Genomic DNA, 17,305 nt, shown 5'->3' on the forward strand with positions numbered 1-17,305 from the left:
GGGTAGTAAGGCGGTCAGGAGACAGCCTTCCAGAATTCTCCATCTGCACAGGAGGGGCAGGGGTTCTCTGATAAATTCAGCATTTCGAATTTTACAGAGGGGTGACTCCACACCGAATCTGTCCACAGGAGGGCACTGCTGGATTTCTACAAGTCCCTCCATGAGGAAGCAAGGAAAGAATACCAGATTTTTCCTGTATCTGTAAATGAATCTCCCATTTTTCTTTTACATATTAGTCTTAAGTATCTGGATCCATTATTCTGTATTTAGTCATGACCAGAGCACAAAACAGCTACAAGAAAATCAGCAACCAACTACTAAGAGCAACAGATACTACTCTGCATCCAACACTGCAAAGGCAATTGAATTTTTATTCACTAGAGTCATACTTTTGAGGTTAACTGTGCACTGTTTTGCTTGCAGCCACCCTCGGGCAGGGGTGTGGAGAGAAGGCGTGTGAGGGTCCCTCCAGGGTCCTCTCTGCGACACCACCCCCTGGGAGAGGTCCCTACCCCTGTCCTGAGGGTCCCCCTCACGGCCGACGCTGCCTGGAGCAACAGTGACTCTTCTCCGCTCCCACCAGCATCAGCGGCGTTGCCGGCCGGCCCCAGCCTGGTCCCGAGGGCCTCGGTCAGTGCCTGCCCACAGATGCAAGGCGCCTATTTGCTGGGTGAATGAAAGAGTCGGGGACGCAACACACATCTTTCTTGAGCACTGCTGCAGACCCGTGACCTCACAACCAGGGGCGCGTCTTCCTGGACGCGCTTTGCGGAGCTGACACCGATCAGTCAGTCCGGACGACACAAGGACACTTTCTCAGTGGCAGTGACCCGCGCCAGAAACTCACTGAGAATCACTCTTCGTTCTCAGCCAAGCTTCGTTTGATTTCACTGACCTTCAGGAACGTTTATAAACTGAAGTGTCATCTGTGTTAAATAGGTTATGTTAGCCAGTAAATCACATTAAAGGGGAAAAATGTAAAGTTTTTGCCCCCGTGTAAGGACTCAGCCCCATGCATAAGCACTGGGTGTCCCTGCAGCGATGCCTCTCCCCACCTCGGGGCTCTCCCCACCTCGAGCCCTGGAGTCGCTTGCACTCGCGGGGGCCCACACCTCACGCTGCAGGGGGCTCCTCCCCGGCCCACGACTGACTGCTCCAGCCTTCAGGACACCCTGCAGGCCTGTGAGGACCTCGACGTCACCCTGTCCCTGACAGCCCCTCCCTGCCACATTCTCCTCTCGGCCAAGCCTTCTGTCAGTGGCCGCGGGGCATGGCGGTGGTGGCCACGTGTGGACCTGGTCTGGTCGTCGCCGGTCTGGGGCACTCTGGCACCATGCAGGGAGAGGGAGTGTGTGGGACAGCAGGACTGTCCCAGAAACAAAGAACTGTCCTGCCTGAAGCACTAACATGCAGGCGACAAAGAGGTTCATGGTTACTCAAGACCCGTTTCATATATAATCAACTTTCAACACACCCAACCATCCAGAAGTGTAACTGCCAAGCGAAAAGCAGGGAGCACTGCATCGCGCTTCTCCAAGAATGAATCCATGAGCCGAACACCATTCCACTCAGGTCTACACCCTCGGTCTGTGTCACCCATGCAGCGTCTGCGTCTCTGCATTTACAGGCGTGCGTGCACAGGGTCCTCCTGAGAGCGGCGGTGCCCGGCATTCACATGTCAACACGACAATTATTTCGTGGTACATTCTTAATTTCTCTTTTAATACATTTGAATACGGTTATAATTATATAAAGTGGTACCTTCTATGATTTCATTTCAGAATAAAAAGGGGAGTTAATCAGTATTTGTTATAAGCAGAATACTGGGGTTGGTGGCAGTGAGACACACCAAGGAAAAGCCTCAGCATCTGAGCAGACTCAGGGCTGCCCTGGGCCTCCCTCAAATGTGTGCAGCTGAGTAAATGCTGCAGAGGTTCCACAGCGCAACCCCCGAGATGCCCCAACCTCGGAAGATGTTCTCACCTGTAAGACACAAGAAGCAACTTCAATCTTTTTAAGGAGCATGAGAGGCAAAAGCAGCAACTGTGCCTGAAACTAAAAATACAGGCTCCCTCCAGCGTCACCGTCAGATGGCAAATGAGGCTACTGACAGGAGCGCTTCCACCAGTAGAGACTTTTTCTGGCCACTTCCATGGTTTTTTTTTTTTTTTTCTTTTTCAAACCACTCTGAAAAAAAGACTAATACATCAGATTACTGTTGCCAGAATTAGCTCTCATTTTATGAAACAAATACAAAATGTCTGTTCTGCAACTAACATCTATCAGCACAGAATCGGTAGGAGACATGATTCACGATGTTGTGGTATCTGATCATTCCCAGCCCTCCGTTCTGCTTCAGATGCCACCTTTTGTCCTTGGTTATTTTTTCTATGCCTTCAAGGACAATTTACTTGTGCAAAGGAGCATAAATAACTCGCTTCTCCGGTGCATGCTTACATTACATAAAAAAACACTTTCTATTTCACTTAAACAGTAGAATTAATGAGGCAGTTTACATCTATGGCACCTTGGATGTAGGTGGCCATAAATCACACTTCACTTGCAGCACTAAAGCATGTCTCACTCTGGGATTCTCGCCGTCTCTCAATAAACTCCAGCTACAGAGAAACTGATTTTACATCACTAATCGAGCTGAAAGATGAGCTGTGGTTGAACATAAAACTCCACCCCTCTGGCACAAGCAGTGGTAAAAGTAACCTTGGTTTTGCCCTCCCCATGTGCCAAAAAAAAAAAAAAAGAAAAAAAGCATCAGTCGAAGAGTAAGCAAAACCTCTTTTAAAGGTCTCCCTGGGAACCAGGTGCCTGACATTCTTGACGTTCACAGACACAGCAATGGCAGGTGGGGCCTTTCCAGGCGCACCTCTCCTCCCCCACCCGACCCCGTGGGCTCCACGTCTGCCCCGTCCAACGTCCCCCAGGCCCAGAGGGTGCTGTGATGTGGCAGACACTCCTCAGCCCCCACCGAGGGAGTGAACGTACACAGAACACGCTCCTTCTGCACTCAGCAGCCTCTGGCGGCCACTTCGTATACTTCCTCCCCGAGAAAAAACCTCCTTCAAAGTTCAACGCTAGACCTTCTGCAGGCCGCAAATTAACCTTACATCACACTAGCGGGATTTTAACACCTGTCTCAACTCCTCTCAAAAGCAGACGCTGAATCATGTAATAGTCACAAAAATAAGTACTAACGAAATTTTCTTTTAATCACCTCAAGGAAAATAATTTGCAGCAAAGGCTTTACAGCAAATCCAGCGTGGCGTCCCCTCTGCAGGGACCGCGCCGGCCGCTGGGGGGCAGCAGAGCACCGGCCGAGAGACCGCAGGGACGGTAACAAACCGTCTCTGCTGGAAGCTAGCCCATCACACGCATTTTAAACGGCAAGCCAAAGGCTTAACTAATGGTTGACGGCAAGCCAGAGGCACTCCTGTTAGTCAAATGTTAGCAGAGCTGCTCTTACCTCGCATTCAACGTGTTTGTTTCCTCGGCCCTTTGGTGCAGGTGGGGCTGAGAGGGTCTAAGTGTGGCGTCTGGTTGGCGCGCTTCCTTCAGGCCCTGTGGCGTCTGGTTGGCGCGCTTCCTTCAGGCCCCTCTCCAGCTCTCTGTGCCCAACCTGAAAGCCTTCCCTCTGTAACAGAAGCATTCCATTACTTTGCATTAATTTAACTCAATAGTAAAGCTTTTTCACCAGTGCAGGAGCTAACTCTAATAATAAATATTGTTAATTAAAAGTCCTCTCCTTGGGAGATGATCCTGCAGGCCACACAGCACAGGCAAAAAAAAAAAGCCCTCTCCTAAACATGTTTCACTTACTTTTACTGTACTCTTAGGATTTTTAAAGCAGATACCCAATGATCAATCACGACTTCACCCTCGCGACGACAGGAAGACAGACGCACACGTGACACGCACCACCGGATCTCTGCTGGCGGACGTGCCAACGCAAATGAGCACCGACCCACGCGCTAAGGAGCGGGGTGCCTCAGGCAGTCCTGTATGGACCTATCTTCTGAAAAAGGGAACATGACACGCACGGGCCTGTGCACGCGTGTGAGTGCAGACAGACCCAGGGCTGCACATTCGGCCTTCTCCCTGCCCCCTCCCGCCCAGGCTCAGGAGCTGAGGCCAGCCCTGCATCTGCATCTCCACGTTATCTCCCCGCCGACCAGCAGCACAACCGCAACACGCTAAAACACCTACAGAACCTGAACATGGGACAGATCTATTTTCTTTTCGAAAAACAAACTGATATCCAAATGACGTCTGTGCTGGGCTCCTCCCGTCACCCACCCACAGCGTCACCCACCCCATCACCACCCGGCGGCCCACCTCCACGCCCAGGGCAAGACAGTAGAGGGGCGCTGCCTCGGTGCCCACTTCCGCGGCAGGTGGGAGTGGGTCGCAGCAGCTGGGACACGACCCCCCGCACTCCAAGGAGAAAGAGGAAGGACCAAGTGCGAACCACCAAGGGGTGAAGTGCCATTCCAGGAGCTTCACAAAGCGGAAGTCCACAGACTAAAACAGAGCCAGGAAAACCCGGCAGGAGCAGCACGACAAGAGGTGCAGAGCTGCACTCGGACACACAGAGGAGTTTGTCAACTGAGACCTTTAAATACAAAGTCCTGGAACGGGGCGATGGAGACGGCCATGCTCCCGGGGGGACTGCAGGGCCGTAAGGGCGGCTTCGGAGCAGGGCCCTGGGCCAACACCCTGGCTCTGCGAGCGGTGACCTGGCCTCTCCAGGTCGAGTCAACACGCTCCAGACAACACGGCCCCCTCCAGACCCACGGTCCCCTCCAGCCATTTGGGTGACCCCAGCTGAGGTCCCAGTCACCGTGGAGCACAAACAGGCCATTCCCTCACACGCCGCCAAATCCCTGACCCACGACATCAAGAGCACAACAAAACCGTGACTGTTCTCAGCCCCCAAGTTTTGGGGTGCGTAAGGTAGGCAGGAAGAGACCACCGAAATGGAACCATCACTGCAAACCCTGACAGCACTAACGTAGAGTAAGAGGGTACTAGGAACTTTATTCCAAAAATCTGGTAAACTGAGGCAAAATGAGCAAATTCCAAGAAAAATGCAACTCATCAGAGCTGACTCAGGAAGAAACAGAAAATCTGACTAAACTACCAACATCAAAGAATTAGAATCAAGAAAGAAAAATTGTACAAAGCACACTCCACGCCTAGATGGCTTCTCCAGAAATGCCCACCCAGCATTCAACAGGAACACATCTGTGAAGAAGATGAAGAAAAAGTATGGGCCAAACTCACGCCTGAAGACAGGTGTAAAAATCCTCAACAAAACGTCAGCAAACGCAATCCAACAATATTTTAAAAGGCTGATGCAGCATGATCAAGTTGGATTTGTGCTGGGAACACGAAAATGACCGCGTGCATGAAAATCAACGAATGTAATAATCCACCACGTTAATAAATCAAGAGACATAAGAGAATATACCCACGACTCCGTGTGTGAAGCTCGATCACAGGCGCAGCTAAGCTGGATGCTGAGGGGTGCACGCTCCGTGGTAAACTAAAAAGAACGGCAAGGACAGTGTTACTCTGAAACACAGGACAGCGGCCATATGGACAGGGAGGGCGGGGCCGTGGTCAAGGAGATGGAGACACAACGCTGTTTTTAACCCGGGGGGCGGCTGCATGGACGTGTCATCAGAACTACTCTCTTACACCTGCACTCTTCTGCAGGAACCACACAGCTCACAACACGGAAGCTTGAGACAACAACCAGGCACAGAAAACAATCCACGCCTGCAGTGCCCACAGTGTCCAGGAACACCATCGATAATGACGGAGCCCAGCACAGCCAACCCGGGAACCACGCGGGCGAGGGGCACTGCCCGCCCGCAGTCAGGCTGGGCTGCCACATCCACGCGCGGCCCCTCAGTACCCGCGGGTCCTCTGCGTCCGCAGGTCGCGCAGCACCGTAGAACCGACTGCAGAGCGAAGTCCGAGCGGTTCACACCCACGTTGCTCCAGGGCCAACTGCAGCTGCCATACAACGAACCAGACGAAGCCAGTGGCAGCGGCAACCAGCCAACCACCTGCGGTAGCAAAGAGGGCTGTGGTGGCAAGACGTGAGCAAAGCCAGGAGAGGCAGCTAGAGGTTTCCTATTTCCTGCAGAAGAGAAGAAGAAAGGCCCTGTGGGGAAAGGAGAGGAGCCTGGGGAGCCGGGCTCTGGGGGGAAGAGGCCAGCTGGTGAAGCAGGGCTGAGTCAGGATCCTGCCCCGTCTCGTTTGCCTGGATGCACCACAGGAAACGGGCAGGGCACGGGACACCCTTAAACCCCCAAACGGGGTGGAGGTGGGGTGGGACACACAGAGGAGCCCCGCCAGCTGGTGGCTCCGTGGCCTCCGGCCCTGAGACGTTCAGGCACCACCACCTTCTGGAGTCTTCTCCTGGTGACTGAGCCTGGCTCGGGATACCCTCCTCTGACAGCAGCGTGACCCCAAATTAGTTAGGCTGGAGGGGTTTCTACGGCGGGTTCCAGCCACCTCTCTGCTGACAAGAGGAGTTCAGATGCCACAGCGATGATTATAAAACAGGGGTCACGTAAGATTTAGCGCGCCTAGTACTAACTGTAAGTCCAGAACTAGTTGTATTAAGATAAATGCCTCACTCAGCACTCGATGGATTGCTGTGCCCGATAATCACATTGATTAAATGAAGCAACTGCATTTCCTTTTAAAGTGATATTTATCGTTATAATTTAATGAGACTGGAAATTAGGGCTTAACTCTGCCACAAAACAAGCGCTCTCATTTTCTACCTTGGAGCTGTGTAAACCTGTTACGTGAGCGTGCAGTTAAAATAAACAAAGCAGATTCTCCGATGTGCAGAGACACCGATTATTCAAGGTACAAGGCCTGCTATGCTCAAGGCAAGTGAACAGGTGAACGACCACCCGAGGGACACCGAGACAAGGAGCTGCCTCTCCTCATCACTGACGGCGGCCACTGTTTTAAGTGCGTAACTCGTCCTGTGAACAGGTACCCACCCAAGAAGGATGGCGAGCGGACGGGCACCGGGAAGGGAGGCTGCAGGTGGGGCCCGAGACACGGAGCCAGGGCGGGGAGGGCACCGATGCCCCTCAGCTGACACAGAAAGCAGGCGGAGTCCATCAAGATGCTTTTGGCGAGACGGAGAGGGGAGGCCTCTCAGGAGAAGTTGGCACGAGAACGAGGAATCCAGGCTGTGTTTTCAGAAAGATCACGCTGACAGCTCTGTGGGCAAAGGCCAGAGGGTGAGGCTGGGACAGTTAGGGGACAGAGGGGTTACAGAGATGGAAAACGTCAGAGGTGTCTAACGTCAGAGGTGCAACGGACAGGCCTTGGGAATGAGGCCTGCGGGGGGAGGAGGGAAACGAAGCCGGAGTGACTGCAAGGATGCTGGTTCCTTCAAAGGGGCAGAGAGGCTGTTCAATAACCAGGGTGAGAAAATCAAAACAAAACAGGAAATTTTAGAAGATGGGTGTTTTTCAATTGTTCTGAACTATGAAAACCTCTGAAGTACATTAACTGTGGTCATTGATATTTCAGCTTCAACAGGGACAAAACCTTTCCTGGCTGAGATTTCATAAGAATAAAGTCAATCCTAGTATGTGAACTACTATGGAGAGAAGTGAAAGCTTCACATGGTAAAACTGCAATGAACACTTAAATACAAGAACGTTCAAATAATCAGTACAAATCCCAAGGAAGGGGAACCGCCATTAGACAAACATCACGCAGTCAGGGCTTGATCAACGGGGCAGGGAGGGGGGCACTGGTCCTCAGTTCCTCTGATACTTCTATGAAGAAAGAAATGCCCAAGGAAAATGGTAGTCTAGTCCAGAGGTCTTGGTTTGATTTAATCTTTTTTAAAAATTTATTTATTTATTTTTGGCTGCGTTGGGTCTTCATTGCAATGCGCTGGCTTCTCAATGAGGTGGCTTCTCTTTCTGCGGAGCATGGGCTCTAGGCGTGCGGGCTTCAGTAGTTGTGGCTCACAGGCTCAGTAGTTGTGGCACATGGGCTCAGGTGCTCCGCAGCATGTGGGATCTTTCCAGACCAGGGCTTGAACCCGCATCGCCTGCATTGGCAGGCGGATTCTTAACCACGGCGCCACCAGGGAAGCCCCTGATTTCATCTTTTTTGTATGCTTTAAACTCCATTTGGAATTCCCTGGCAGGCCAGTGACTAGGACTGGGTGAGTTCACTGCCAGGGCCCGGGTTCAAACCCTGGTTGGGGAACTGAGATCCTGCAAGCCGTGCAGCGCAGTCTAAATAAATAAAGTCCATTTAGGAACTGCTCTGCACGGCACATTTTGTTCTGTGACATCCGAGAACCACACATGTCACTGCTCCCGCGCAGGGTCCACTTTGGTGTGAGTCAATGGGACCGGGTCCAGGTCGAGAACACTGGATCCACCTCGTCCTGAAGGCTCAACCAAACACGTTTCTCACGTGACCTTGGTACCTCCCAACAGCACCTCAGTTTTTTTTTTTTTTTTTTTTTTTTTTTTGCGGTACGCGGGCCTCTCACTGTTGTGGCCTCTCCCGTTGTGGAGCACAGGCTCCGGACGCGCAGGCTCAGCGGCCATGGCTCACGGGCCCAGCCGCTCCGCGGCATGTGGGATCCTCCCGGACCGGGGCACGAACCCGTGTCCCCTGCATTGGCAGACGGACTCTCAACCACTGCGCCACCAGGGAAGCCCAGCACCTCAGTTTACCAACCTTTTATTTCCCCTGCATTTTGGGCTTAACAGACCAACCAAAATGGACTTGTCATTTGTTCTACTTAGTGAATTAAAGACATTCCAGGCTCTGAGCAAATAAGAATAATGTTACTTCCCCTCGTAAGCAAGATTCCTTTGGAATGAAGCACTGCAACAACGTGGCTGGGTCTCTGAGTCATCACGCCGAGTAAAACAAGCCAGACCAAAAAGGGACGTGCTGCCTGACCCATCCACGTCAACTCCGGAAGGTGCAAAGGATCCACTGTGGCAGGAAGTGGCCAAGTGGGGTCGTGCTCGTGACCTTCACAGGGCGGTGCTCCCACGGGGTCTCGAGACTCATCCAGCTGTACACGTTACAGGGTACAGGGTACAGGGTCTGGACACGTGTCAACCGCACCTCAAAAAAAGCTGTTTTTAAAAGAGACTACTTTGGGAGATCAGCTAGGTGCTTTGTGACCACCTAGAGGGGTGGGATAGGGAGGGTGGGAGGGAGGGAGATGCAAGAGGGAAGAGATATGTGGACATATGTATATGTATAGCTGATTCACTTTGTTATATAGCAGAAACTAACACACCATTGTAAAGCAATTATACTCCAATAAAGATGTTAAAATAAATAAATAAAATAAAAAAGACTACTTTGTTCTGAATTTTAAAACCCCTCTTCCTATTTTTTGAAGTGAATTGGTTAACATTACTGGAAATATTTTTATGACCTGAAGGACATGTTATTTTTTCAAACTTTCAGCAGTCAAATACTTCATGGGAAATTAACGCGTGTTGCAAACATTAAAACAATTCGTTAAATAGGTGGGAGACTTCTCCCTATCTCTCTCTATATTTTATTGTTTTCTGATGGTTTTTAGAGAAACCCAATGTTCCCACCAGAAGGAATGAGCCCTGCGTCTCCACAGGAAGAAAGCAGGGGTGGGGTGGGGGAGAGAGAGACAGAGACAAAGAGAGGGAGAAACACAGACACACAGAGAGAGGGACAGAGAGTCACAGAGAGAAGGGGAGAGGGGAACAGAGACAGAGGCGGGAACAGAGCGGGCGAGCAGGGCGCTGTCCCCGCAGCGCCCAGAGCACAGCCTCCCCCTGCCTCTCCCGCGCTCAGGCCCAGGACCATCTGACACACAATGAAGGCAGCACCGGCGTCCCCCAGCACAGAAAAGGAGCGACTCAGTCCCGGGCACAGCGGGGACTGCCTGAGTTTCCAGGACGGCAGGTGCAGCAGATGGGGAGGGACAGGTGCTCTGAGCCCTCCCTGTCCTCGGCTCCTGTTCCCTTCCGGACAAACCAGCCAGGCCAGTGGGTGAGCAGACGAGGGGTCTTTGCCAAGGGGAGCCCAAAGGCATGCCGGCCTAGACTCCCCCATCCCAGCCGACAAAGCACAGGACCAAGAGAAACGTGAGGAGGACCCAGAGCAGCAGACGAGGGGGGCCTGGCCCAGAGGATGCCCGCCCGCCCTAGGGCCGCAGCCGCTGCCCACAGAGGCCAGGAAACCCACCACGACGGCCCCGCCCACCTCCCCCCAGAAACCTGGACTGGATCATGAAGAGAACAGCTGGAGAAAACGAAAAGCCCTCCAGACTGAAAGGCAGGAGCCAAGTACACAAAGGAGAGTGACAGGAAGAATTAAATGCAAAGGAACACTCAGGGGGCTTCCTGTAACCGAAAGAACAAGGACCCGAGACCCGCACAGGCCACAGCAGGTGAGGAGAGATGTTAGGGGCAGTGGCCCCGGGCGGGGGAGCGCTGAGACCGACCATACACTTCAAGGTCTAAAAATACCAGTAACGCGGAAACTTCCCTAAGGACGTGTGTCCCTGGGTGACAACAGCGCCAGCTTCTGCCGTCACATCCTGCGTCACATAAACTCGGGACATCCACCAGCCACACTTCGATCAGATTCACGTCAAACCAACACGTTCTCAAACGCTCTTAACTAAAATCCAAACACATGTGATCTCTGTATTTCTTAAGTAATGTTATAATTTTTAAAGTATTCGGTAAGGTTATTTATCAAATACTGAAAATTAATATATTCTGTTATCCATTGCAAGGAGATGAGCTGTCTAAATAGGAAAAAACCTTTAATCATTTTTGATAGAAGGTTCTCAAATCTGTCTCCTTGTTCTTACATAAGATGAACTAAATATAAGTTTTTAACCAGAAAATGCCCTTTGGTTAGGGAACGGAGAGGAGAAAAGGGCAGGTCCTTAGAAGGAAGGAACCTCCCTGGGTAACTAAATGAAAGTAACTATTATAAGCTTAGACCCCAGAGAGCAGGAGGCCCGGGCCCGGGAGGGACGGTAAGACCCCCACCGGTGGGAGGGGAGGGGGCGGGTCCCCTTCCACGGTGAGAAAAGCCAAGACGTCTCGAACGGCACCTCGGGCCCCTGCCAGCAGCGCCACACGAGGGTCCATCTCAGAAGGAGGAGGTGGGGAGGGTCGCAGAGAGAGAGTAGCGGGAAAGAAGAAAGGTGGGAACAGGCGCTGTGAACCTCACAGACCCTCAGAGGAGGGAGAGGAGGCCATGCTTCCTGACTCTCCTCACAGCCACTGTGACCTTGGCTGGAAACCCATCAAGGATGTTGCAGGAATTAAAAACTCCTGCCAACTTCTCTTACAAACAGAGACACAAAAACCGTAACCAAAATATGAGCAAATTCAAACCCACGCACGTACGGAAAAGAGCACGTCACAACCAAGTTCGACGTGTCCAGACCAAGAAGGGGTGGTTGGCTGAAGTTTGAAAGTAAATCAATATTCCACATCGCCAGTGACATTTCTACTCGAGAGCGCTTTCACTCGGACTCCTCAGTCACCCAAACTGGCATTTCCCTCAGTGTCCATCAGTGTGATGGACCTGGTACCCTGCTCAAAAACCACACCCCACCGTGGAAGAGAACTGAAAACAAGGAGAGAGGAAATAAGGAAGCTGGGAGGATGAAAAACAGTATTTCTGCCAATCATGAAAATAAAGGCCAAGCACATAAAAGCCCCCGCCCCCCGCTTTCTTCCCTGGGGAGGAGGAAGGGTGACGGGGCTCGGTGTCCTCAGAAGATCCCAGGGCGTCCGTCAGGAAATTGTGAGAAGAGCCACAGGGTGAGGCGGGGTGACAGCCAGCCGGCCGTGTAGCCTCTGTCCTGTCTTCCACACGTGGGACGGCCTCCCGGTGGGCGCTGGGCGGAGGGAGAAGGCTGCTCCGCACCTGTTCCTAGAGCAGGGGTGCAGTGGAAATTAGACACAAAATGGTGTGTCTGTGTGTCCAGGTACATCTTCCCAGTGAAAATGGACAGGGCTTCAGTCAGATGCCCAAAGCGCCCCTGGCCTGCATCCTGTTTCGGGCGAGGATCTAAGCACTGGCTGTGACTGACCCCAAGCCCAGTCCCCTCTTTGGCACTTAACCAACAAAACAGCAGAGCCTTTCTTTTTCCAGTATCAGTTGATGGTAACCTATAAAGTGAATTACTAAGGAGCACTCCAATTTGTAATTCCCAACTCACACCTGGGGCGTCCCCGAATGTGCAGACAGAAGTGTGGTCCCCACACCCAGCACAGGCGCCCGCAGAGGGCCACACGCCCCACGTCAGGAAGAACACTTCATTTTCGATGACAGCTTTAACTTACCATGGATTTCAATGGCTACTATTGTTATTTTTATCGTTATAACTTTAGCTTTGTTTGATCATTTCACATAGGTTTAATATGGGTTGTTTGTATACACAGGGATGAAAATTTTGTCAGCTTTTTGGAACGAGAATTTTTCAAAAACTAAACTTAACCAGTATCATAAATCATCTCCAACTTTACTGCAAAACACATGCACAGAACCCCTCCGAATTGCAGGGGCACAATGAGGTAGAGATGTCTCCTTTATTGGCAATGTGCTGACTCCCAGTACATGAAATTTAACTAACTTGCAACACACCATCGAGGTAAGTGTAACAAAATTACCCAGCTATTTTTAAGTTTATGGGGCACTCTTACATAATACAAAATGACAAGTACAAGTACAAACCGTTTCTTAAAAGATTTATATATGCTGCTGACAAATTTACTGGAACTGGCTCATTGAATTTCTTCCCAATTCTTTGATAATGTTGAGCCATTTTTCCAGTGGAAAGAAACCCCCCCTTTCAAGATGTTCACAGGCACAGAACCTTGCCACTAACAGGGATCTAAAGACTTTTAATTGTAAGTAGTGACAAAGTCCACATCTTCCTTCCTTTCTTCCCAAGGCCCCGTTGAAAGGTCAGAAGAGGTACTTCCTGGCCATGAAGGAGTCGTAATAGTGCTGAAAAATTACAAAGGGGGCTTGCAGCCCCGGAAGCTGGGACGGCGGTCACGGCGGAAAGCAGGCGGACCCAGGCTGACTCGCGGAGTGGAAGGAGCCGCGTGCAAGACAGCAGGGCGGGGCTTCCCAAGAGCAAGGAGCCAAGGGCAGGGCTATGACTCCCGGGCCACAACTTGAGAACACTCTCCAAAGACAGTCTGAGGTTTCCAAGGTCGGGGGGGGGTCCAAGTATGGTCACTTGGACCCGGAAGAGAAATGGATCAGGGCGAAGAGTAATTCTAAGTCAAATAATCAGCACTGGAGGCCACGGGCAGGGAGAGAAGGAGAGAGCAGGAGAGATCTACCTGCAAAAGAACGAGGATCGAGCTGCCATCTGACTTCTCACTAGCAACACCAGACTCTGAAAAACACTAGAGCATACTTTCTGAGTTCCAAGGGAAAATTGTAGGAACCGAGAATTCTAGACGCAGCCAAATTACCAATCAAGTATGGGAACAAATAAACCACATGTTTGAACACTGCCTGCAGGAACCCGAGAAGTCTCTCAGCCATGCGTTCCATAAAGAAGTGGATTAAGCTGGGGTGAAGTGAGAGTAGCACTGACATACGTACACTACCAAACGTCAAATTGTTGTCTGGTGGGAAGCAGCAGCATAGCACAGGGAGATCAGCTCGCTGCTTTGCAATGACCTAGAGGGGTGGGATAAGGAGGGGGGGAGGGAGGCTCAAGAGGGAGGGGATATGGGGACATATGTATGCGTATGGCTGATTCACTTTGGTGTGCAACAGAAACGAACACAGTATTGTGAAGCAATTATACCCCAATAAAGATCTATTTAAAAAAAAAAAAGAAGTGGATTAAGGAGGTGCTCCAGCAAAACAAAAACGGAATTTAAGAAACAAACATCATGGGATGTGAAAAACCACAGCAACTGAAGCAGCCACAGGTAGCACCAAAGCCCAAAAAGAAATCAGGAGGCTCCGTCCGCACGTCCTCTTTCCTGGGCAAGAGCTTGGTGATGCAGAATTACGTTTTCTGCCTTCTCCAGTCAAGCTATTTGGCTCTGCAGTAAAATATATTTATATTATCATAATACTATACACTTTGCTTTCCTTACGTTAACATTTCTGGACTAAAGCTGTAGAAAAAGCACAGAGAGCCTACTGATAAATGAGAAACAGACTATAAATGTTTTAAGTTTTGTCAATATAAATCTAAAAATATAACCCATAAAAGCCAAGAACTAGAGAGGCACTGCTTGCTGGTTCCCCACGTGAACAGAAGTGAGGCAAAGTGACAGGGGTAAAGATAAGAAGGCCGTGAAAGCAGAGGGAGAAGACGCACACCATCAACTGCTCACCTCTGGGGAGAGCAGAGAGGAAGAGGGAACGTGTAACTTCACTCTTGCTCAAAGGCTGGGCCGCATGTAAGAAGATTAATATTTAGTTAAAATGACCTTTAAACACCTGTTAAAGCACCAGAGTTCTTTTATAAATTGAGTACACTTTTATACCATGTGCAGATATCACTTCAGGGTTCTTTTTAAACAGTTAAACGGAAAGGACACCTTTATCCATCAGGGTGTATTAAACAACGCAGTGCATCTGTAGGACAGAATAAGCTCTCCTTGTCACAGGTGAAGTAGCTACGAGCACTATATTAGTTACATAAAATTGAACGCTTTTAAAACTATTTTTTACTGTGAAAGCAAAAAGATAAAATGCGTCAGTCCTAAGAAGAGGAAGGCACCTCTGTACTAACACGTCCATGGTGTAATGACGAAGGTATATGACAGAATGGTGCAGAGACTAAACCAGGATTTCACAGAGAGCCTCCACATCTGCATCACACGTATATGGTAAGTATGTACACAGATCTCAGAAATCCCATGTATGCAACAGAAGTCCGGAGCACATCACGGAAATGCCACATACATAACAAAAATCCCCCACGTCTACAATGGAAGAGTCATACACAGCACAGAAGTCGGGGCTGACAAGCGCTGTTTAGTTGCCTCCTTCCGCATTTCTCCTGCGTGTCCCCGCCACACACACTTTCACACGCCCAACACGCCGGCCCGGAGGGTGAGCAGTTGTTGCGGGAAGACGCCACGGCGCTTGGAGACGACCTCCCTGGAAACTCAAAAGGGCAGCGGGCAAACCGTCCTGGGAGAAGGACGTGGCCAGGAGCAGCGTTGCATCGAGGCCGCGTCCTCTCTGCTGTGCCCCCGTCCTTAGAGGAAGAAATCCCGGAAGCATGATGCTGTCCATTCCACGTGGGATCATAAGAGCAGGGACAGAAAACATCTTCAGTAAAGTCCTTACTAAATGTTGCTATACACTGAAAACGAAAACATAAACCATTTCTCCAGTTGTTGCTGTTAATTTGTACCACATCTTGCTCCAGTGATCTAAGAGGCCCGCAGAAATACGCAGACGAGCAACAGCCTATCAACTGTGTTTAGGGAAAAAGTAAAACACGTACAAAAGGAGCTCAAAGGACACAGACAAAGGTTAGCGGCAACAGGCAATGGGATCGATGCGCCGCCTTCTTCCTAGTTTTGCATCTCTGCTAAGTACACAGAGTCCACAATGAGCATATTTTGTTTTTGAATAAAATATAAAATCTTACGTAAAAGAAACTCAGAAATGCAAGAAGTGTTCTTCAAAAACAGCAGTTGAGGCAAAGGGACAGTGGCTGCCTGAGAGCACAGACACCGGTCCCGCCAGCCCTCACCCTCGGACAAGGCCAAGTCTCAGTCTGACCCTGTTTATATGACAAAACTGGCTCAAACAAGCAGCTGTTCCTGTGCTGAACTGGGAGAAGCCTGGTCCTGGGGCACCCTCACCAGCACCTCTCCCCCCAGTATCCACCCTCACGCAAAAGGGCTGAGTCTCCACAGTAAAAATGCAGAGCACGGGTCCTTGCATAAAGAGGTGACAATGGAGAAGTCATTAGTTGACAGATACATATCTCCTCAGCTTTTGGCTTTGCAGAAAATGACAAAATAAATTCCCTTAATGGATAAGTCTGTGTCCCTAACACTTAGATCAGGGGATGCCCTTGCCCTGGAGTTCAGGTGAGGCACTAGACACCCCTGACGAGGCCACGGCTCTGGGCTCAGCCCCAAGACATATGTGTTACACAACAGCACTGCAGACCAACACTGGAGTTTCAGAGCAAATGAATCGTCCTCACCTACCAAAGCTGATGACTGCTGCAAGAATCCTCGGGTTTAACTGACACAAATAAAAAACGATGTCTCGACTCTTAAACATGTGAAGTTCAAAACCCAAGGCTTCAGGAGAAGGGGGATCGTGCTGAGGTCAAAGGCGCGCAGGCACCACAAGTCAGCACCCTCATCACAACGGGACTCAGAAAACGCACACGTGGGAAGGCCCACCACCCAACCTGAGCTCCAGCGAGGGCACCACTGCTCCTCAGTTTTCACACGCGATGACGGGCCCACCTGTCACTCACTCTGACCAGCCAGAGGATGAGAGCGGACCACCTCCCTCTGAGCACCAACACATGAGATGAATATCCAAAAACATGTGTTTTTGCATTTCTGGGATGAAGAGATAGAACTCAGTTCAAAATGTTGTTTGCCACCAGATGGCCGGTCACTTGACTTTTCTCCTGAGCCTGCACAGCTGGGTAAGCGACCTGGGAGCTGGAAGAAGCAAACCTCCCAAAGATCCTGCTTTGCTGTGGCTGGACCCTCTCCCCAGCAAGCCAGCACAGGGCCTCTGTGCAGATCGGTGTGACCCGCGTGCCGGGTTAGGAACAGAGCTGGCATCGTGCCTGCTGGAAAATCTAGCTCCCCAGCCCTAGAGGCTCCAGGCTTTCCCTCCTGGACGCCCACCTCCCGGGGGTGCACAGGGAGTGAATACAACAATCCAGGCAGAGGACTCCGCAGGGTTCATGCACTGCGGACGGAGTGGGGGACGAGGATGCCCAGGTGAGGACGGAAACTACCTGTTAATAAACCCCGATATGCTCGTAATCTAGAAAAATTAAGTGATGTTGAATAGTTTTAATATTTGATTCAGTACAATCAAACCCAAAAAGAATGTTCGGCTCCAGTACTACCTCCTCCGTGAAGACCCGGCAAGTGCGAAGCCGGCCCGCCGCCCAGAGACCCCTCTGCCCCACGAGAGTGGAAGGCCTCCCCACTCCAAGCCCCTGAGGCGCATCCTGGGGCGATCTGTGGTCTCACGGGAAAGCACGCCACACGGATCTCCA

General features: G+C 50.8%; 1 protein-coding gene across 9 annotated transcripts in view; it reads right to left on the bottom strand.

Moving 5' to 3' along the window:
• The window catches only part of ADARB1 (adenosine deaminase RNA specific B1), a 114,332-nt gene that overhangs the window by 61,525 nt on the left and 35,502 nt on the right, over nt 1-17,305 (bottom strand). For 5 of the 9 annotated variants that reach the window (XM_060100363.1, XM_060100362.1, XM_060100370.1 and 2 more), the window contains exon 1: nt 3,479-3,569. The exons of 1 other annotated variant lie outside the window; for it this stretch is intronic. In XM_060100363.1, coding sequence (XP_059956346.1) covers nt 3,479-3,485 — 7 coding nt within the window. In that variant the 5' untranslated portion in view covers nt 3,486-3,569. Of the gene's footprint in view, nt 1-1,983; nt 2,200-3,478; nt 3,570-17,305 lie in introns of those variants that run through there. 3 more of the 9 variants (XM_060100365.1, XM_060100364.1, XM_060100368.1) reach the window with 2 other exon arrangements.

The sequence above is a fragment of the Mesoplodon densirostris genome, chromosome 5, assembly GCF_025265405.1.
Source record: "Mesoplodon densirostris isolate mMesDen1 chromosome 5, mMesDen1 primary haplotype, whole genome shotgun sequence".
In the NCBI taxonomy this organism is placed as follows: domain Eukaryota; kingdom Metazoa; phylum Chordata; class Mammalia; order Artiodactyla; family Ziphiidae; genus Mesoplodon; species Mesoplodon densirostris.